This window comes from Castanea sativa, chromosome 5 (assembly GCF_040712315.1).
Source record: "Castanea sativa cultivar Marrone di Chiusa Pesio chromosome 5, ASM4071231v1".
In the NCBI taxonomy this organism is placed as follows: domain Eukaryota; kingdom Viridiplantae; phylum Streptophyta; class Magnoliopsida; order Fagales; family Fagaceae; genus Castanea; species Castanea sativa.
Genome location: NC_134017.1, coordinates 24,314,733 through 24,338,233, shown reverse-complemented (window position 1 = coordinate 24,338,233; position 23,501 = coordinate 24,314,733). Strand labels below are relative to the sequence as shown.

General features: G+C 33.2%; 3 protein-coding genes across 3 annotated transcripts; all 3 read right to left on the bottom strand.

Moving 5' to 3' along the window:
- Nucleotides 1–1,584: 1,584 nt before the first annotated feature.
- On the bottom strand, nucleotides 1,585–4,990 carry LOC142634965 (allene oxide cyclase, chloroplastic-like). Its single transcript, XM_075809191.1, has 5 exons — nucleotides 4,982–4,990; nucleotides 3,910–4,021; nucleotides 3,751–3,825; nucleotides 2,850–3,060; nucleotides 1,585–1,699 (listed from the first exon to the last, which is right to left on the bottom strand). Exons 1-5 carry the CDS (start codon nucleotides 4,988–4,990, stop codon nucleotides 1,585–1,587), a joined length of 522 nt encoding a protein of 173 aa, XP_075665306.1.
- A 975-nt stretch (nucleotides 4,991–5,965) lies between these two features.
- On the bottom strand, nucleotides 5,966–7,775 carry LOC142633565 (allene oxide cyclase, chloroplastic-like). The gene is made up of 3 exons (XM_075807810.1): nucleotides 7,356–7,775; nucleotides 6,598–6,719; nucleotides 5,966–6,508 (listed from the first exon to the last, which is right to left on the bottom strand). Exons 1-3 carry the CDS (start codon nucleotides 7,594–7,596, stop codon nucleotides 6,044–6,046), a joined length of 828 nt encoding a protein of 275 aa, XP_075663925.1. The 5' UTR covers nucleotides 7,597–7,775; the 3' UTR covers nucleotides 5,966–6,043.
- Nucleotides 7,776–12,278: 4,503 nt separating this feature from the next.
- On the bottom strand, nucleotides 12,279–12,967 carry LOC142634964 (uncharacterized). Its single transcript, XM_075809190.1, has 2 exons — nucleotides 12,628–12,967; nucleotides 12,279–12,502 (listed from the first exon to the last, which is right to left on the bottom strand). The coding sequence occupies exons 1-2, from the start codon at nucleotides 12,965–12,967 to the stop codon at nucleotides 12,279–12,281; spliced, it is 564 nt and encodes a 187-aa protein (XP_075665305.1).
- Between the last annotated feature and the right edge of the window lie 10,534 nt (nucleotides 12,968–23,501).

Here is a 23,501-nt window from a genome sequence, read left to right as displayed (position 1 = left end):
CTTTCATGTGAGATAGCAGTACAATGCCACTGACCATAAAGTGATTAATAATTAGCTTTGTTCTCAATTAACCAGAAAAGATGGTTAAAAGCAAGAGGTCAATCTAGTCAATTTGCTTGTACGACAACAGGAATGCGACATCCTACACTCATTAAGATGAAATATAGAATCATTAACTATCAAGGACCAACATAAACTTAGAGACAACCCATTGGGGTTGGCCAAGTGGTTGGGCATTTGGTTTCAAAGTGGCTGTTTTGGGTTTGACTATGAGTTTTCTAATTCAAATCCAGGTACCAGCACTTTGAAAAAACTTCATAAGCCAGCAATTTACCCCGTTATGGGCCCACCCGTCGCGAACAATGATTAGTCTCTGATTGAAAGTTTTGAGGAAACACTGTGGGAAACCAAAAAAATAAATAAATAAATAAACTTAGAGACATTAAAAAAAAAAAAAAAAAAAAAACATAAACTTAGACTCTCCCTCTCTCTCTCATGTGAGGAGACTCTCCCTCTCTCTCTCATGTGAGGAAGAAAATATTGTGCATGGAGGAGGTGGGTGATAAAACAATGCCTTTTTGGAGGTGTAAAGAATCTAAAGATGTCCAATTTGGAACAGGAGTAAATACTAAAACTATAGTGTTTTTTTTGTGTGTGGATTTTTTTTTCTTCTTTTTTAAATGATGGATGTTGGGGATAACATCGCAACAAATTGGGTACAATGTTTCCAAGGGTTTTGTATTTGAATTAGCACTTTTTCGTGTACAAAGTACTTGGGGGTTTAGAAGGAAAAATGTTTGAACAGCAAAATTAGCAGCATATTGTAATTATCTTTTGAAAAGAAATTTGGATATAATGTTCTAGGAAATAGTCATAGATGCTATGTTAATATAAAACTCATCACATTTTTTTTTTAAAGCTAAATGTATATAGCTCATCAAACTACCCAATAAATGATGCCGGATATTTGGTCACTCATACTTCAATTTTGGCATTTGGAATTGCATCAGAAATACAGTCTCTTCCACTTCCATATGTTTATGAGACTATTAGTAAGTAATATGATCAAGATTCTTGATTACTTCTCACTTATATAAATTAGGAACTTGCCAAAAAGCACTGCATGAATCTTAGCCGCAGGGCTGGGCTCAATAGCTGAGTCATCAAGCATTTCCATCAATCATGATCTTCTTAGAACATCTCCAGCAGTTTCTCTATATTTTTGTACTATTTAAACAGTGAACAATGACATTTACCTTTTATCTACCTACTTTTTCAAATATATCTTCCAACAGATTCTCTATCATTTTCTCTATCTCATTTAAATATTATTTTTTCATTCATTATTTATTCATTTTTTAACACACATATCCCCATACCCCATCCTTACTCCTTTCTTTGCTAATTTTTTATTTAGTTTTATTCTTTTACTAATATACAGTAGCCCATCAGACTTGATGAGCTACTGTTCATGAGCCAAAAAAAAATAAATCATGATTTAGAGAATCCACTGGAGACCATTTTTTTGGTCTCTTTCTCTACTAGAGAGATTATTTTCTTTTGCCTAAGCTATTGGAGATGCTCTTAGTTAGTGAAATTATCAATAGTGGCTTGGGGGTCACAAGCGTTAGCCGCAGGGCTAGGCTCAATAGCTGGGGTTGGCTCCACTGGCTTTCCAAGAAGCTCTTGGGAGTAGAGGCTAAGGGTGTTCGCGGTGCGGTGCGATTTTAGGCCATTTTTAGCACCACACTTTGCGGTGCGGTTTAGCTAACACCATAACTGCACCGCACCTCATTTTTATAGTCACATGTGTGGTGCGGTGTATAGTTTAGCCAAAATCATAACCACACCGCACCTTATTTTTGTGGTCACATGTACAGTGCGGTGTAAATTGAGATAGAATATCACATTCTATCATTGCTACCTTCCCAATCTGCCTTTTCCTCTCCTTCCTTCTAAGCAAAAAGCAAAGTTTATATATATATATATATATATATATATATATATATATATATATATATATATATATATATATACCCTGATTCAATATCAAACAAAAACAAAAGAAAACCCACAAAAATTAAACTTAAATATCTAACATAGGACCCATCAATAAATAAATAAATAAAATCTAACTTAAATATCTAACCTAGAAAGTTCCAAGTGACGGCAACCTAACAATCAATAAAAAAATAATATAATTAACAACTGGTGTAATGGTAGTGAATTGAACAAAGAAAAACTTTAACAATAGATTAACTTTAACAACTTGTCCTGAGTGAATAGTATAATCGGCCAATAGATTAACTTTAACAAAGAAAAACTTAAATTGAACACATGAATACCTCAATAGTAGAAGCAACTGGTGCAACAGCAGTGAGTAGTCTAGGGGGAAGTGTGGTGGCTAGGGTCTGACTTCTAAGGGCTGAGAGAGTGATAAGATTTTTATTATTATTTTGTTTTTACTAACAGAAGTTACATAACAATGAGATACGGCTAGGGACTAGGGTATTAAATTATTAATGTGTTGATCTTTTGTCCTTATTATATATATTTAATATTAAATATATTAATATATGAATATATATATATATATATATATATATATATATATATATATATATATATATATATATATATATATATATATAAAGGGTGCAGTGCGGTGTGGTTTGTGCGGTTTTCATATTATAAAACTGCAAACCGCATTGCATCATGAGATTCGATGTGGTGCAGTGCATTGTTACTTGCGATGCGGTGCGATTATGCCATTTTGCGAGCGGTTTTGGTGCGGTTTTTGTGGTATGTAAGGTTTGTGTGGTTTGGTGAACATCCCTAGTTGGGGCAACTCTCCAATATCCTTCAAATAAAAGGTGTAGAAAAGTTTGAATGGGAACACAATTTGGTGCGGCTTAACCTGCCCATACACCCCCTCAAAGATCCTTGACCCACCAGTCACAGCCAAAAACGTGTCTTCATAGGTCAAATATGGTCCTTGCACTGATATGTGACCATAGTCCCCGAAGTAAAAGCTGTATATTGCCACCACCGCGCACCCTTAGCGTGATAGTCATTCCATAAGTATAGATGTTTGTAGGGTGTAAGGGGCAAGAGCTGAGATTCAAGTTTCCAAAAAGGAGTTTTATATACACATACACTTAGATTATGCTAAAGTAAAATTTTTATTTAATGGTGCAAACACAATAATAGAAATAACATAAAGAAAAATTAAATAATACTTCTGAATATTATTAATTTATAGAGAGAAAAAATACACAACATTATTTGGACTGAGATGCAGTGGGTAAATGACTCTTTATTTTCCATATTAAAAAGGTCATTTACTCACTAATGAATAAGGAAATTATTTTGAATGTATCTAGTCCACAAATTGCTACAATACATATTAGTCCATTATTCACCACAATTAAAAATAATAAAATAGTCTCTCTTTTTTTCCGTGTATGATTTGAACATTCCACTAATTCCTTATCTAGCTTCTATATTAACTCCCATAACATTGTATTTATGTGGTAATATAAATCCATTTTAATTAATTAATATTAAAATGTTCCAACACTATCTTTTCAATGTATGATTTGAACATTCCACTAATTCCTTATCTAGCTTCTATATTAACTCCCATAACATTGTATTTATGTGGTAATATTAATCCATTTTAATTAATTAATATTAAAATGTTCCAACACTATCTTATATTTAAAAAAATTATTAAAAAAAAAAAAACTTTGTTTTCTGTTTTGATTTCAATCAAAATGCATATGCCCGCTGTTATTCCCAACCGTTTCTGCAGGTCTCCAGTGTGTGAATATATATATTTTAGAACTTATTAGTACTTAAAATATAGTATAAAAGTATGCTTATGGGATAAATGGATGAGAAAAGAACATACTTTGTTGCTAAAAGGGACAAGATGTCCAAGAGAATTGACAGATTTCCGGCTTAATCTGAGATAGGCAGGGCTTCCACGATCACGTTCATTGATCTCAGACACATTTGGCTACAAAATCAAACAAAAGGGTCACTAAAAAAGAACTTGATGATGAACAAACAAAAAAGCCCTCTAATTGGTGGTACAATTAAAATATGTGAGAATATCAAAACATGTGAAAGATATATATATACTGGGTCTTTCAGAGCTTGAGCAAGCCTTTCTTTTACTTGGACAAGTATATATAAGATAAGTAGTGGAAAGAAAGTTGAGGATATTGGTGGAGGACCAAGGTTTTGTGATAGGCGAGTTTATATATAGAGGGAGACAATGTGGCTTGGGTATACGTGTGTTTTGTGAGTTGGTGCTACAATTGATGCAGAGGATAGATCATGTTTTGGCGTATAAGAATGGTCATAGAGCCTTCTTCATTGATTTTTCAGTTCAAAAAATAAAATAAAAAGTCTTCTTCATTGTAAACGTGAAAAATAGGATATTTTCTTGGTCATAAAGAACAAGAAAAATAAGCACGTACGTTGTTTGAACTTTGAAATTTGGAAGGGGTATGAAAAACGTTGAACTTTGTTTTGGACACAACTGCTATTGGTATTTACTACTACTATTTTGCAGTCCACTAGTAATTTGGGTTAATGATTTGGGATTAAGGGCCTGATTGATTTTGGTGGATTTGTGCAACCTCTAGAGTGTAAAATATATCTAATTGTTTAAAATACAAAAAAAATAAATAAATAAATAAAATATATAATAAAAAAAAAAAAGAAGATAAGAGTCGATTGTGTATCCAATCCTATCTAATCATAAATCTTGTCAAGTAAGATGTTATTGCCTATTGAGTATTGATTGTGTAAAACACGTCTAAATTAATTACTAAGAGTAAGATGGATGAGATTTTGGGATTATGATTTTGATCCTATTTTAGATTAAAAAAATTATAAAAAGCAAACAAACAAAAAATTGATCTCATTAGAAAATTTCTTAAGCTAAAGAAAATGCAATTATATTTGTTACTTGCCGCATCTCTCATGTGGAGAAATTGTCTATCACGTACTCAACCACTTCAGCAAATTGTGACAAATGGTGTGATTCTAAAAAAACTAATGTTGTAAATTCAGAAAAACTTAATAATTTAAGTGTCATTTGGAATATATTTAATTTAATTTAATTTAAGCGTCCATTTGCTTGTTGTAATTTAAATTTTGTAGTTTATTTGACTTATTTTACAATGTAAAATGTATTTTAACAAGAGGGAGGTTGAATAAGTTGTATCAAAAGAAAAGTAAATAAACCACATTTTTAAACCATGCCAAACACAAACTAAACTCTGAAAATTTTTTAGTTTTAAATAAGTTAATAGTACATAAACCACATTTTAAAGTTTTAAACCAAACCAAATACAAAATAAACATGTAGGATCGGATACCCATATATGTGAAAATGAGAGGATGGTTGTATACCATTTTTTACGTTATTAGAGACAACAATTTCAATTTATTTTTTTTCACCTTGTTGAAATAGTAAATTGTTATTGTTGCAACATTGCTTTCACTTGGACATGTACCTAAAAAATTTCTTTATAGTATATTAATTATAACATATCAATTGCGGGAAAAAAAAATTCTATTATTCAACTTTTTTTGGGTTTTGTTATTGAGCATCTAAAGACAATTATTGAGTTAGAATTCCTAATGTAGTCAAACCATTTTTTTCTAGGCATTCGAGCTATACTTTAAAAATTGAAAAAAAAAAATTTAATTTATCATTAACTTTTGTTAATTATGTTGCTTCCCAATATAAGTAAGATCCATTTTATTCTCCTTAACAAATACCTTAAGGCATCCACTCAATGGAAAATCACCAACTGCTCGTTACTTGACTCACTCATGTTGTTTAGGTCCTTGTATTGGTATACAATTAAACCACACAAAAGTTTGAAATGCAATATATAGATTTGAGGCCATAGTAGTAACCAATACTGTAAAACAAAACAATACATCACAAATTATTTATCCTACTTGTTTTCTTCAAAGTCATTGTGTTTACAAATCATCATAACGGCATAAAAAAAAAAACTCATGCACTTTGGTTCTTCTCCGTACAAGAAGCTAACTTTGGTTCTGGCAATGAAAAACCCCTGGCCTTGAGAACAAAACGTAGAATGGGTTTCCAATAGGACACAAAAAAGAAAAATGGATCGAGGACTCGATTAGGCTCCACAGGCTTATCGCCCAAAAGCTCTTCTGGCAACTCCTTGATTCCCCTCAAGTAAAATGTGTAGAAAATCTTGAAAGGGTACACAATTTGCTCCAACTTCACTTGCCCATACACACCTTCGAAGATCCCAGACCCACCAACCACAGCTAGATACGTGTCTTCATAGGTCAAATACGCTCCCCTCACAGCCATGTGACCATAGTCTCCAAAGTTAAAGCTGTACATTGCCTCATACCGATCACCTTTCTTTTCTGGTTTGTTTTCGATTAAAACTGTTAGTCCTTGTGTGACTCCCACCTGTTTTTTCAGGTCTCCTGTAAACAACTGTGTCACAAAAAACACCAAGCGTTAATTCAATGTAATAAAAAGTTATAATTGAACTCAATGATTAAAGAACTATTGGAGAAAATTACTTTGTTAGTGAAGGGGACGAGGTCACCAAGAGAGAAGACTTCCTTTTTGCTCAATCTAAGTATGGCTGGGCTTCCTCGATCAAGTTCGTTGATCTCATAAATATACAGTTTTTGAACATTGGCTGCAAAAACAAAACATAAAAACCAATGGGTCATACTACTACTAAACCACAAAAAAAAAAGAGTATAATTTTTGGGACAAAAAGTTGTCTGCAAGGGAACAAAAGTGAAATGATTAGTGGGTTTTTGAAGACTCTGATAGGTTGGCTTGGCTTTTGCCTTTTTGGGCTGTGACAAAAGTAACATTATTACACGCAACAATTTTGACAAAATTAGCTGCTAAGCATACGCATTACACCAATATAAATATGTTGCTCTAACATATTCAATTCCTCAAATCATTGCTTTACTAAGTTATTTTACTTCTATGGGTGGTTAATAATTTTTCCCCTTTTACTATGCAAAATTAAGATCTTTTCTCCATGGCAATTTTCCCCTTTTACTATGCAAAATTAAGATCTTTTTTCCATGGCAAGGAAAATTAGAATTGAATTTACAAGTGATTATATTAAACAGAAAACCGAACTATACAAATTACAAAGATACAAAGCCATAAATAAAAAATAAAGGGAGGACTCCCAAGTTGGCTGTAAAAGCAGATGGAAAAACTAAAACATAGACATAGGATCCAACCCAAAAAGTGTAATTTTGAGGTGTAAAAATTGGTGGGTGAGTGAGTAAATGTGAGAAGTACTTACTGGGCCTTGCGGAGTCTGATGGGTCAGCCTGGCTTTTGCAAGAGAATGATCTTTTGGGTAGTGAAAAGCTGGGGCTTTGCGGTGTGGTTGAGTGGAATTTAAGGGTCTGACTGAGAGATGGGTTTGAAAGCTTGAAGGAAAGCTGTGTGTTGTTTGCTGGTGAAGAAGTGGGGTGTGATCTTGGGTTGACTAGGTTTATAGGAGGAGAGATGGGTTTCAAAGCATAGCTTGAGAAAGCCATTGGAGAGAGAGAGTTTAGAGAGTTTTGCCTTTTGTTGGGAGTGTTTGGCTTGAAAGAAAGAGAAATTAGTGAAAGGCAGGTGCGAGTGCTGTTTCCTGTTTATATATAGGAAAGCAAATTGGCACTTGACTTGGTAGACCAGTGAGAATTTTAATCATGTGGTTTTATTATTTGTACGGCAGGACGGTGCATTATCAAAGATATGAATTTATGGCTAGTCAATGAATTATGTTTCCATGTGATTTCCACATGGAAAATTAGAAAGTTCTATACGAAGGACTTTCTTTTTCTTGTAACACCGGTTTGGGATTTGGACGGAAAATATTTGTAATACGAAATTAATTTTTGGGACAGCTTTACACGTCGTCTACTAGTACATAGGATAGGATAGGATAGGATAGGATAGTCGCTGCTTTTGTGGGTTAGTTGGGGCTGATTACAATTAATAAAAGGATGATTTTGACAGCCTCATGAGTCATGAGATGGACAATGAGTTGTAATGTTGATGGCAAAACAATATTTAATATTGATCGCAAAGCATTTATTTTTATTCTAAGTTGTAATGATGATGCAATACTTATCATTATGAACACACAACGGAAATAGGATGCAAAATCATAATGTTTATCTGCTTAATTCAGAAAAAGTAAATAAATGTTGATCTGCTTATATTGTCAAAGGATTTTGCTTTCCTTTCTAAAATATAGGCCAAAATAGGCAAATGCCTCTTTCAAACAAAAAATTTAATATTTTGTCCTCTTTTTCAAACTAACTAGGAAAATGTTCCTGTTTTGAAACTCGATTTTATAAAAATCGATTTTCAATTTAAAACTTAATTATTGGACAATCGAGTTATAGCAAGCTAAAAATTTTAAAAAAAAAATTGGAACTCGAGTTCCATGTAAAGTACTCGAGTACTTCACATGGTACTCAAGTTCCCAAAAAAAAAAAAATTCTAAATCCACGTTCATTATAACTCAATGTTCCAAAATTTGAGTTTTACATTTGGAACTCGATTTTTAGAAAATCGAGTTTCAAAAACAGGGCATTTTCCTAATTAGTTTGGGAAATATGGCAAAATGTTGAATTTTTTGTGTGAAAGAGGTAAATGCCCTTTTTGGCCCTAAAATATAAATATAGCAAAGACAATTATGAAGGAGGAGGTCCTAAAAGAAAAACAATAAAATAAATAAAGATAATCTCAAAAAATAATTTATGTAATATGTGCTTATGGAAAAAAAAAAAACTCAAATAAACATTTGGTTTCTCTTCCAACATAATTAACTAGTTACATATAAAACTTTTCTTCAAACCACTTTTTAAAAGAGTTCTTGTAACTCTTTAGAAATGACGGTTTAAATATATGAACATTTACATATACTTTTAATCACATTATCATTTAATAAGCATATAGCACATTCAAATGACTTAATAGGTCGTTTGATCAAAATACACTTGGATAATTATTTGTGTCGTCCATGTAATGGGTTGGAGGGGATCGGGAAAATGTTTACTTATAATTAAGTCATTTGTATAATTAAGTAATTTTTTCCAATGTGATTTATTGAAATCCACACAACTTAGTTCCCTAATCATCTTTAGAGATAGAAATTTGTAAACAATCACATGTTGTCATATCACTAATTATAGGTTGTATATTCGAAATGGCTAATTATATAAGTAACTAAATACCAAATATCTATCAACAAATAAGTAAAGAGAAATAGTGTCCAAGTTCCAATGTCCAAATTCCAAATCCATAATAAGTTAGCAACTAAAATACGAAATCGAAAGAAATATGAAAGGAAAAAGTACACAAATCCCTCTATGCTTTATCCATAAAACACAAATCCAGCCAGAAATTTTGAGTATAACATTTAATTCTTAATTGGCATTTTTTTTTTTTTATATATGTAAACTATTAATTGTGTTATATTTAATCCCCATAGGTTTTTGAGTAAAACATTAAAAAAATTAATAATAAAAAAAAAAACTCATTGTAGTTTTGTTTAATTTAAAATTATATAACTGCCTTTTCACATAAAAAGACAATATTGTAGGGAGATTTTGTGTTGTATACTCAAAATCCACAAGGGAACTAAGTATGATACATTTAATGGTTTATACATAAAACAATACCACAAGATAATCAAATGTTACATTCAAAATTTCAAGAGAGTTTCATATTTAATGGAGAAACTATGTAGCTTTTTGTACTATTCTTGTAAAACTTGATAAAACATTTTTGTTGCGGTGAAAGAAGGCTTGAAACATAGTCATCACCTAACTAGCATAATTATAGTACCACAACCTATTTCACACATTTTGTCACAATTATCCTATATGACATACTGTGATTGGTTGCTTATAACTTTCACATAGACTTATCATTTTTTTCTCCAACCTCCCACATAAAAGAGTTGTGACTAAGTTTATATAATAAGTTGTGGTCCTATAATTTTTGCCTAATTAAATCTCACATAGTCCTTTTTTTAAAGATTAATCTCCCTTAATACTAGTTCAATAAATCCTTAGCAAAGTATAATGGACAATCTCTCTTGTCAATGTTTTGCAATTAAATAAATTGATTCACAGTCTTTCTTTTTTTTTTCGAAAATACTAATTCAATGTCTAAACTCTAGAGTACCATCAAAGGATATAAACAATTAGGTTAGGTTTTGTAATCTTTTTTGTTTTTTTTTTTTATGTTTTCTAAAACATGTTTTTAAGAATTAAAATAAAATAACTTTCTTATGTTTTCAACGTCAAAAAGTATCTTCTTTTTTTAAGTGAAACTATAATGGCATACCAATTTCATAATGAAATTGATTTTTTAAAGTGAAATTTCACAATGAAACTGCTTTTAAATTTTTTTTTATTTAGTAAAATTCGCGAATTTTAAAAATATGATTATTTTGCAAAAATCCTCTCAATTCAAGTGTCCAATTTCTAATTTTGATAAATAAATATAAATATAACATTATGAATTAAACAAAAAAATTTAACACGCAGGTGTTAACTTAGAGAATTCACATTAAACCTCTCAAATGCTAAAAATCCTATTTTTTAGCATTTTTGAGATAAAATCACCGCTCCATTAAAACTTCTAAATCTTAAAATTTTAAGATTCAAGCTATAGTGCAATCTCATATTTGAGACCGCACTGTGGCTACAATTATAAAAAAAAAATTATATTTTATTCACTCAACTGCTCTATCTTTCTCTTTCCTCTCTCGCTTCTTTCTTCTCTCTTCTCTCTGTGCTGCATCGATGTGCTCCGCCCATGATTGTGCTGCGGCAATTGTGGGATGTCGATGGCTGTGGTCCGGTGATTGTGGTCATGGATTGTGGGTCTGATGGTTGTCGTCCAGTGGCGACGATGGAGGCTTCTTCTTTTTCTTTTTTTTTTTTTTTTTTTTCCTGCTTAGTTCTTCTTGGGTCCAATTAGGCTCCAATCGTGCGGGTCCAATTTGGTTTTGGGATTTTGGGTCTTGATTTGGTTGGGGTGGGTCTTGATTTGATTTATAGGTGCGAAGAAGGACGTCAAGTCGCACCATGGAAGAAGATGACGACGGGGTGGGAAGTGGTGTTTGTGTCTTGTGGGTTTTGGATCGGCGTGATGGTCTGCTGCTGGTGGCGATGGTGGAGGTTTCTTTTTTTCTGCTATGGTTGGTGGTGGTGAGTGGATGTGGTGGTTGTGGGTGGATGTGGAGGTTTCTTTCTGCTGTGATTTTTTTTTTTCTTTTTTTGTTAGTGGTGGTTGTGGTATGGGTGGTGGGTTTGTGATGGTTGTTGGCTGCTAGGTGAGGTGGCTATTAGCTGTTGGGTGTGGTGGCTGTTGGGTTTTGTTATACCAGTGGTGGTGGTGGTGGTGAGTGGATGTGGTATGTAGCACTGGCGGTGTTGTGAGAAAGAGAGAGATAGAAGAGAGAGACAGAGGAGAGAGGAAAAATAAAAAATTATTGAAAAATAATAAAGAAACAATATTTAAATGAAATGGTAAAAAAAATAGAAGTTTTGATATAAGTTGTATTGTAAAGTGGTGTGTTATATGTTATAAAATTGAGTTTTGAGATGGTCAATGCTAAATTTTTTAGAATTTTTTATGAGAATGCTCTTAACATGTCCATATTTTGAAGCTAGCAAAGTACTTTTGACAAATTTAGCAAAAATAAAAAATTGTAATATACTATTTTGATCTTTAAAGTCTAAACTTGACTGAATATTTGTTTTTTGTCCTTAAATTTTAAAAAGTTGTTTTTTCCCTCCCTAAACTGTGTAAACCAAAATTATATTATAAATAAATAAATAAAAGTTTCTTTTGACAACTTCTCATTTTCTTTTGTTGGCAGAGATGTCAATGTTTCATCTCATCTCTCTCAAGTCTCGGCTTATTAGTGAGCATTGGACAACCTTTTTTTTTTTTTTTTTTTAAAGGAGAATGGCTTGGATTGAAACCAGAAAAACAAATAGAGCAGTTCAACACAGCAGTGCAGAAACAGAGCATTACAAATATCAGATTGAAGAAGAGGGACAACAAAAGGAGGCAAAACTCCTTTCCATAGATGTTGGGATCCTGATCTTCTAGCGTGCTGGGCGAGCTCATGTGCTACTGTGTTAAAATTTCTGTTCACATGATTAAAAGAGCAAGATTCAAATGAAGCACTTGCCTGGATAATCTCCTAAATGAGGTGCCCGAAGCTGCTGCCAGTGGTGTTTTCTTGAATGGCTTGAATGGCATTGGAGGAGTCTGATTCAACAATAATCCGAGGCAGCTGGGGTTCTTGAGCTAAAAGCACACCCTGCTCCAAAGCCATGATCTCCGTAAGTTCAGCAAAAAAGCAAGCTTGGAGAGGTTTGCATAGGACAGCCACAACCTGACCATTATGGTCTCTAATGACAGCACCTATGCAAGAGAAATTTTCCAGCTCAGAAGATCCCCATCAACGTTTATTTTGTGGATTCCAAGGGGAGGAGGAGCCCAGCTGGTCGGGTGGGTTCTAATTTGGTTAAAATCCCATGTAGCAGCACAAGCAAAGTCCTCAGCATTAGCCTTAGCCGATTTCCACACCTGATCAGGGGAAAGTCCACTGCCTTCATGCACAAACCTGTTTTTGTTGGACCATATAGCCCATGCAATAGTAAAGAAAAGCTCTAAATCTTGGAGAGTTGCATGGGAAAGAATAAAAAAGACAGAGTCCAAGAAAGATTTTCTAATACCATGGATGCGCATTGGATTCTCAGGCCAAAGGTTCCAAACCGAAGAAGAAAATGCACAATACAAGAGGGCATGATCTAAGCATTCTACTTCATTTTTACACACAGGGCAGATATCATATTGAGATATCCCCCTGCTATTTATAACCTCCATTGTAGGCAGACCCTTAATGCATGCTCTCCAAGCAAAAATCTTAATTTTTGCTAGGATATTAAGGTGCCATAATTTCCTCCAAACCGGCTTGCAGGGGTCTCCATTTGAGCTTTCCTCTCTTGAGTTTGTTTCCTGAAGATTAAGGGCTATATGATAGGCACTTTTTACAGTAAAAACCCCTCGACTATGTCCAGTCCAGATTATTTTATCCTCAGGGAGGTTGTGGCTTTAAGGTATCTTCAGTATTGTATCTGGTTCAAAAGGGAGAAATGTAGCTCTTATTATGTTCACCCTCCACCACCTAGTCATAGGGTCAATGAGAGAAGAGACCATTGGGTATTGGGGGACATTATTTGGGGGGGGGGGGAAATGACATTGTAGGTCGATGGGGTTGGCATCCATTTGTCATCCCATATATGGATTAGTTTTCCATTCTCCACTCTCCACCTAGTTCCCAATCGAATAACTTCAAGAATACTATAAATACTTCTCCAAGAGTATGATGGAGAATTCCCAAGTTTTGCATTTAAAATATCACCCATAGGGAAATATCTCGATTTGAGAACTTTTGCCACTGGAGAGTTTGGATTTTGGAGGATTGGCCATAGTTGCTTTGCAAGCAATGCCTTATTAAAGGCTTACAAATTCCTGAAACCCATACCACCACAAGCTTTTTGCTTACATATTGTTTTCCAACTAATCCAACACATCTTTGTTTCTTGCTTCCTTTGACCCCACTAGAAGTTCCTCATCATACTTTCAATTTCGTCACATAAACTTTGGGGAAGGAGGAAGCAACCCATAGTGTAAGTTGGAATTGCTTGAGCTACCGCTTTAATAAGAAAGTTTTTCCCACCCATAGATAGGAGTTTTCTCTTCCACCCGGCAAGCTTCTACCCAATTCTCTCCTTTAAAATGGCAAATACTTGCCTCTTCGATCTCCCAATGAAGGATGTGAGGCCCAGATACCTTGAGTGTCTAGTATCTTGCATTGGGCCTAGAGTAGCCAAAATCTCATCATTGGTTTCTTGTGTTGTATTTGGGCTAAAGAAAATTGAGGACTTGTCGGTATTAATTTTTTGGCTTGAGGCTTCCTCATACTTTTGGAGAATATGCTTTAGCTCCTGGCTTTCACGAACACTAGCTTTGCAGAAAAAAATATTGTCATCCGCAAAGAGAAGGTGGGTGACTCTTGGGCAGCCTCTACAAATAGAGATACCTGTCAATAGTTGGTTTCTGATTGCCATGTGTATAAATGCAGAAAGCCCCTCAGTACAAATAAGGAAGAGAGTAGGGGAGAGGGGGTCCCCTTGTTGAAGCTCTCATGTAGGAATGATGTTCCCATAAGCGGCCCCATTTATGATGACTGAATATGAGACCAATGAAATGCACCTCATAACAAGGTTTATCCACTTTTGACTGAAACCCAATTTTTCCATAACCCCCTGTATGAAGCACCATTCAACCCTGTCAAAAGCCTTGCTCATATCAAGCTTGGCAGCCATATAGCCTTCTCCCCCTGCATTTTTGTGATTTTAAAAATGCATTAACTCAAGCGCCACGAGAACATTGTCAGTAATTAATTTGTCAAGAATGAAAGCGCTTTGGTTCTCTGAGATGATGTGAGGGAGGATAGCCTTAAATCTATTAGCAATAGTTTTTTATATGAGCTTATAAACTACATTGCACAGGCTAATGGGTCAGAAGTCAGCCATTTTTTGGGGATTACTTACTTTGGGGATAAGGGCAATGTTTGTTTTATTAAGGCATGCCATAGACATATTATTGTTAAGAACATTTAAAATCATATTGGTGATGCTACATTCCACAATGTTCCAATATTTTTGATAAAAAATAGCAGACATACCATTGGGGCCGGGCACTTTAGTGGGGCGAATCTGTTTGAGAGCAATGGCAACCTCCTCTAGTGAAATTTCTGTTTTAAGCTTTGGACAGCCTTTTGGGAATTGGACAGAGCCAGTGTTCATCTCTTTAGTAGCCCAAGCTTTGGAAATAGGCGGCCTTGGGCCCATTACTTATTATCTTTTACTGGCTCTATTTTGATAGTTCCATTATTCAGCAAAGAAGAGAAAAATGGTGCCACCTCGGGCTGTTCTGTTGGAGCTAAAGCCTAAACCGACACTTTTTGGTTTTTTCGTCTAACAAGTCGAAAATTCAAATTCCTCTTAAATGTTAAATTAAAAAAAGAAAAGAAAAAAAAGTAGTATTTCCATTGTCACATTTTTTTGTGTATTTCGATGTCAAAAATTCAAATTTTTATCTTAAAAGAGCAATTTCATAAAGTCATGTAAAAATTTATGTTTATTTCATAATAAAATTTAACTTTTTTTTTCTATTTTATACAATCATTTTATAAAAAAACTCATATTAAATTATCTATTCTAAAAATTATTTTAATAGAATATTCATTATTTACTTGCCATAACAACTTTTTAAAAATACTCTCACACACACATTAGTTGAAAAAGTGAATTGAGATATGAATTAAATATTTCTTTACATCAGGACTAATTTTTGTCTTAGGAGAATTAGGTAACCACTTAAAGCCTCCAAAAATATAGCCATATATAAGAGAAAAATGTGTTAAAGAAAAAAAATTGGGAAAGTAGAAAGGAGGCCAATGAATTTTCAAAATGTTAAAAACAAAGAAGATAAACTCTTTGTGACCTAGAACTAGAATCTCTCTCTCTCTCAACAAAAAATAATAATAAAACATAAAATCCAATTTTATTTTTGATAATATCATTGGATTTTTTTTTCTTAATCTTTTCCTATGATCCAAAAAAAAAAATAATTGTGTAAATTTTCACAAAGAATTGTAGCTGTGGAAAAAATAGCATATATAATTTTAGACAAACTAATATAATTTTTTAAATTGGTTGACCAAAAATTTTCATTTATGCCATTTTACCATGTAACTAAAAATAAAAAGAGGTTGTTGGAGGGACAAATGTGTTGCACCTCATCCAACACTAACACCTAACAAAACCCAAAAAAAAAAAAAAAAAAAAAAAACAATAAACACCTCAGGCCGATTTTAACGTACGTGTAGAGTGTTCAAATCGCAGGATACTAAAAAAAAAGAGACTGCTGGAAGACAACGCAGAATGACGTGTCTAAATCAGACTAAAAATGAAATGACGTGTCCCACCAAAACACCGTTTGTCCCGTGTACTTTTACTTGATTGGGTGAAGACGATTTACAAGTTGGTTTTCGTGCCATCAAATCCCGAGGCCGGTGATGTCAACACTGACCCTTTTCTTTAAACGTGGACAAATCTACACCGTTGGTACGTAGTAGCTAGGGACAACTGTGTCCACTAGTATAATATGTCCAGGGTTAGAGAATATATGAGGGTATTAATATGTGCTTCTGCAAACAAATATAATGATGTGTTTGTGGACCGTACCTGAGGCCTAATCACTAGTCATGGACTTCAGACTTTGGACTATTAACTCACCTTAATCATGCTTTTTTAAAAATTTGATTGATGCTTGTATGCACGTTGTTTTACACCGTTCAGTTTCAGTCTTGACAGTCTCTCAAGTGGTGGTTGGCAGCTCTTGCTTTGTCTCAATTATATTATTCTAGTACCCTTAATCATGTCTTCCATTTTCTATAGTTTATTTTTGGGTAAGATGGAAGACTGATTCTCTAAGAACATTTACATTTTATATCTTTAGATTATTTTATTTTGGCATTTTAAAAACTATTTTATCTATTATATTATACTATTTTATAATACTCTCAACATTTCAATTTTTATTTTACAATACAACACATTAAAATAATATAAATTATACAATAAAATAATAAACAAATTATTTATCCCTCTCCTTTCTCTCATTTCTATCCCTGCCTCTCTTTCTCTCTCTCTCAACAACCAAACAACCCAATCACCACATCATAACCATGCCCACCACGCCACCATTTTACTCTCTCTTCCTTTTCCTCTCTTTCTCCCTCTACCCCTAGCACTGGCCACAACAAGTTAAAAAAAAAAAAAAACATTGCCACCATGCCACCCAATAACACACTGCCACCGCACATATTCTAGCACCACCCACCGGACCATCAAATCAAAACCAAAACCACATTAAAAAAAAATGCCATTAATTCAAACCTAGAAGAACCCACACCTAGCACCCAAACCCAGAAGAACCCATGCCACCGAGAAACCCACCAATCCAAACCCACGCCATCACCTGACCCATGATACACCAATCAACCTATCCAAACCCATCACCTGACCCACAACTCCAAACCCACCACTTGACCCACAACCCACACAGCTCATTGATCCAAATACAACCCACCATGATCTCCGATCTCTACTGATCCACTCCGATCCAAAATGCAAAATTCACGCTGCTCGCCATGCTGTGACCACGAACCCAACACAACTCTGAAGAGAGATGCGAGATGAGAGAAAGAGTGAGGATTAGTGAGGGAGGAGCTCTGTGTGAGAGAGAGAGAGTAAATGAGAAACAGAATAAGACAGTAAGAGAAACAGAATAAGAGAGTAAGAGAAAGCAAAAAGTGGAAAAGAATAAAACATAATTTTTTGGTTTTACAATTGAGCTACAATCCAATTCTAAATTTAGAATCGCATTGTAGTACAATTGCAAATTTTTTTTCCAATTCCAAGATTTTACAAGACCGAGTAATGGGCCATTTTTGTACCTTGATGCTAAAATGTATCAACATATGGCATATAGGATATCGAATGTGAATGCTCTAAGTTTCTTCAGATTTCATTTTAGTCCTCTAACTTTGCTTTCGTTTACTTAAGTCCTTTAACTTTCAAGTTTATTCAATTAAGATTTTTCCATTAACTTTTGTTTTTATGTTGTGGTTAATTTTTCAATTTTATAAATTTTTTTTCAAATTTTTTACATTAAAAAAATTCAATTAATGATTGAAATATATTTTCCAGATTTTTTTTTTCAAAAAATTTTAACAAAAGTTAACGGAAATGCCTTAATTAAATAAATCTAAAACTTAGAGGACTGAAATGAATGAAAATAAAGTTAGATGATTGAATTGAAATCTAAAGAAAGTTAGAGGGTCAGTTTTACATTTTAACATTTATTTTTTTTAGAAAAAGTGTGGGACCATAAAAATTTTCACAACTTTTTTTTTAAGTAAACAGTAATACTTATTAGAACACGTAAGAAATTTTGTTCACAACTTATTGTCATAATTGTAACGTGGTAGAGTGTGATTAGTGAAGAAAAAAATGGTGGGTCTATCTATAAGTTATAGTTTTTATTTTTTTTAAGAGTAATATATGGTATCTACTCCTGATAATAGCTATTTATTATCAGACTAAGATACCAATCGGTTTTTGGTATCTCTTATATAAATTATAGTTAACAACTTACAATCTACCACATCATAATTGTAACAAAAAAAATTATGGAATAATCAGTGGTTATAGAACTACTCTATTTTTTAAGTAAAGATTGGAGAGTTGTTTTCTTTTCTTTTTGGTTTAATTACTTCGTCTTATTAACTATAATGTAGATGTAAAATTCATTTTTTTTAATTACATTGATAGTTGGGGGCAGTAGAGGGTTTAAACTTTAAATCCTAGATATATATGTTACAAACACAAAAATATTCAAACCGGTTGATTTACAAAATTCTCAGCAATTGCAATATTCTTTTAATATCAAAATCCAGTAAATATCAATCTTTAACAATAAGTAATAAATATTCAAAAATAAAACTATTAATAATAAACATTTTGCTCCAATACAATAAAAATTTATTGAAAATATTATTTTTGTCTTTATATTTTAGTAGCAATCAATTTTGTCTGAATCCATATTATTTTCAACTTAGAGCTTATTTGGCATCAGTTTCAGCTTTCAATTTTTATATATAGCTTTGTAAAACCTCATTTTTTTTCCCCCATATTTTCTCACTTTTTAAAATTTTTTCAAGGTACAAAAATAATTTAGCACACTTTAAAAAAAAAAAAAAGTTGTTCCCAATTTGACACTTAGGGTGAATTGTGTACTAATGATACAAAGTTAAGCGTTTATTACTATTAGTTAAAAGAGAAAACATCGCAAAGTTTTGAAGTTTAGGAAAGGCAATTAAACCTTCTTTTTGTTTCGTAAAGTAAAAAAAAAAAAAACACGCACAGTAGGTTATACACTAAACTCTTCACTGGAAAATATAACGAAGGCAGAAAAAAGTTCAAAAAAAAAAATTATATTGTACTGTTAAATTATTAGTAATTAGACGAATAAAAAATTAGCATACTAATCCTAGTCCTGTCATATTATATGGAAGTTGTTCTAGACCGTTCATTTCTGCAACTTGTTGGCAGTTGTTGCTCTGATTGATTATATTTTTTTAGTACCCTCATCAATCATGTCTTTCATTTTTAATATTTTGATCTTTGGGTAGAAACTAAACAACTATTTTTTTTTTTTCTGATTCTCAAAAAAAAAAAATTATGTTCTTGCCAAAAATAAATCTTGACCTATTTATTTCTTTTATTGGCAATTGATAGATTTTGCACCCACATAGTAGTCTGGATTTTTTCCTTGATAGATTTTAGTATATAGTCATTGATTACCTTAAATTAAATAAATTTCCGGAATTGAGCAACCTTAATTCTTTAAATTGATTTTTATTTCTGTAAAATTTTTAAAAATATAATGTATCCCTGTGACCTTGTCTAGGCCAAACTTTATTTTTTATATTAACATTTATTTCTTTAATTTGGTGTTGACATGGGACCCCTTTTAAAAAAAAAAATGAGGGGGCCAAGGGACACTACTATTAATCTATTATTATGGGTTACAATTTTTTTTAGGCTGAATTAAAAGGACAAGGAGAATCGGTAAGGTAACTGTGGGGTATAGCAATTTAATAAGATAGTAATGTCACATGTTATGTCTGCGGCCGAGGAGTCCAGTATAGTTCCGAGGAGACCATCTCCTCGAACAGTGAGGCCAGGGTGGGGAGTTTTGGTCACATCAATGGCACATCATTAGAGGAGGCCACATTGTGAGGGAAGAACTCCAGGGAGGGGGCCAAGCCTATCGTGTTTGCAGGGATGGAAGCTACCACCACATTAATTGCATCCCACCAAACCCTTTGGCCGCATTTTTGTGAAGAAGACCCCTGAGCAGTGCTGTCTTGGTTGCCGCAACTCATAGAAGACTTGGGAATGTGTCTGATGGGACAAGCACTCAAGTAGTGGCATGCATGATCAACAAATTGAGGACCAAGATTAGTGGAGAGAGACTATATAATGTAAGGGATCCTCCAAGCAAGGGGGATCTAGAAAATTCTGAAAGAAAACACTGTAGTAACCTAGAACAGAAATTGTGACCAGGTCTGAAGAAATATATTCAAGAACTACTCTCCTCAAACTTTGCCGAGGAGTGACTTTCTTCGCATACAATTTATTTTTTTTACTTTCCTACTATCCTTAATCCACTTTGCTCGTTGGTCCTTCTACTGAGGCCCAGCCTGTAAGCCCATCCTATACAAATTCATTGTGTTGGACTCTCTGGAGTTTAACTTTGTTGCTTTTTGAGCTTAGGATCCAAAGACCTGCCCTTACAGTATCCATAGTAGCAATTTTAACTGTTGAGTAATAAGCAATGCTTGATTGATTTAGGATCCGTTTGGATAGAACTTATTGCTGAAAATTGAAAACTAAAAACTGAAAACACTGTAACAAAATAATTTTTAAATGTGTGAATAGTATTGTGGGTCCCATTTTTTATTTTTTTTTTCTGAATAAAGTGTTTGTGGGTCCCACGAATAGTACATGAACAATATTAAACATTAATATATAATGCCATTTGTCAATTAAAAGCTGAAAATCCTTAAAAAAAAAAAAAAAAAGGTGAAAAGGAGCTTAAAAGGGTTTAAAAGTCAACATATGCGGTTACTGTTTATTTTACTGTAGCATGAACAGTAGCATTTGTCCCTGACGATTGCAGCAGCGGAGAGAGAAGAAAAAAAAAAAAAAAAAAGGAAGAAAACGTGAAAACGCTAAACACAGCAAATTTAATCCGTCTCCAAATGAACACTTAGTGACTTAGGGGCACATGCAATCTCTCATAGAATTGAGGGTTTTTTATTTTTATTTTTTTTACTGAGTCATATTATTGAGTTATAATTTGACTTCAACCCCATTTAGATAACTAGTATTTTCGGCCCTAGAAGAGATTTTGTGGATTTCATTTCGGTCTAGCTGGATCAGCCGTAAAATATCAGTAAGAAAAATGGAAAGACAAATCCCCTTGTTCCACTTCAAGCTAAATTCTAGTTCATTATGGATCATTTCAACCAATTCTTGTCGTTCATTTTGGTCAAATTTTGGTTTGCATCTCTTTAAAAAAAAAAAAGTGTTTTTATGTGATTCATATTTTTTTTAGAATAATATTATTATTTCATTGATTGAAAATAAAATATGAAAATTATATATTTATAATTGACTGGTATTGTAATATATCTCTCCAAAAGATAAGTCGAATTAATATCAATTTACAACTTCAAAAAAAAGAAAAAAAGAAAAAAGAAAAACCAATCTATAACTAATGATTATTGGCTGCTATTGGTGTGTATTGATGATGGTTTGAATATATGCAGACATTGGTGTTGAGTCAAAGTATCCAGCTAAACAAATTAATAAGCACGTGCTTTTTCATTCTTCTAAGTTCTAACTTCTAATATCCCACCATGACTTGTAATGAAAAGTAAACTTAAAGAAAGAATATTCATTAAAAAGTCATGAAATTAGAATCTTCTACGAAGATGATACTAAAATTCTTGAGAAAAAAACAAAAAGAAGAAAAATTAGAAAAGGAATCTGCGTTCTGGGAAAAGGAACTATCATCTACGTCTGCATAAATGTAAAAGCAAGAAGAAAGGTTGGATTACGATCTCTCCCAAGTCCCAACGAATGTTCGACAGTCCAAGTATTATATCAGTCTCACAAATGATACCAAAACCACCACAAAGAATACACTTCGCCGAAATTCCTGAATCCTGATTGACAATTCTCTGTTACACGTTGTATACTTGTATACATAATTTGATCATTTCATTCATTAAGGGTCCGTTTAGAGGAGTGGAAAAGTAGGAGGATGAAAAATATTTAGTTTTCCTTCTTATGTGTTCAGTTGAAGGGGTGAAAAAATGAAAGGATGGAAAATTCTTTTGTTTGGTTGGGGAGAAAAAGGGAATGATGGAAAATGTAATTTATATAAATTGACTATTATACACTTATTACATAATATGTAAGAAATAGATTTATTTGTACTTATTATATGATATAAAATTTATCACATCATATATATAAATTTATATTTATATTTATACTATTATAGATCAGGTCACATTGAAAAAAAGAAAAAGAAAAAGAAGAGAACGTTGAAAAAAAAAAAGAAAAAAGAAGAGAATGTTGAAAAACAAAATCCTAGGTCATGTCACGTTGAAAAAAAATTAAGTGGGAAGAGGGCATTTTTGTAAAAGTGCTACTATAGCACTTTTCTCCCCAAATTTTTCTCCTGATTTGGGAGGAAAAAAAAAAGTGTGCCCGGAGAGAAAACTTTTTCCTGGGTTTTCTCTCTTTCCTATTTTCCTTTTCCAACCGAACAGTGGAAAACAACATTTTTCACCTTATTTTCCTTTCTCTATTTTCCATCCTCCCTATTTTCACCTCAAACGGACGGACCCTACAGAAATGGAAACAAAATGTGAAAGTATATTGACAAATTTGTGGCAAATTTTCACATGAATTTGGCTTTTTGCTTATTAGTGATGAAGCATGGGTACGTTTCCAGATTTGGATTCGGATGTGGGTACGAGACTCGGCAATTTTTGAGAAAAAAAGGTGCGAGTGAGGCGGGGTGCAGTGATTAAAAAATTATTATTTATATTTTCTATATATTTTTACTATTAAAATATTCTTAAAAATTACTATGGCCTGTTAATAGTATTTTTACTATTATTATAAAAAATAGTAGTATTTTTACTATGGCATGTTAAAAGCAAAAAGTACAGTCAAAGCCCATGAACAATCACACTTTGTTGTTTCCCTTTGCCTTCACGTGATTCTGATTTTTGCATAGTCCTACAGCGGCAATGCTTCATTTTCAACCCTTTAAACTTTTCTTCATCTCATTCTCACTGATCTTCACCTTAGTAATTTCTTCTTCTCATTCACAACCAAACAATGTGCAAGTGCTTTTATTTTTTATTCACAACCAAACGATTTTGCCCTTTTTTGGCTGTTTCGGTCAGTTTCGGCTGCCGGCTGATACGATCCAATATGGCAGAAACGCCTGATTCTGGCCGAATCGGCTCAGTTCGGCGCGAATCGAAGCTGAGTTGGCGTGAATCTAAAATAAAAAAAACTCAGACGCGGCACCAACGTGTGAGTAGCAGCGTCGCTTGCACGTTGGACGCGGGTGCGGCGCCCATCTTGCAGCGTCCGTGCATCATAGCTTGTTAGGACAAAGCTCATGTCTAGTG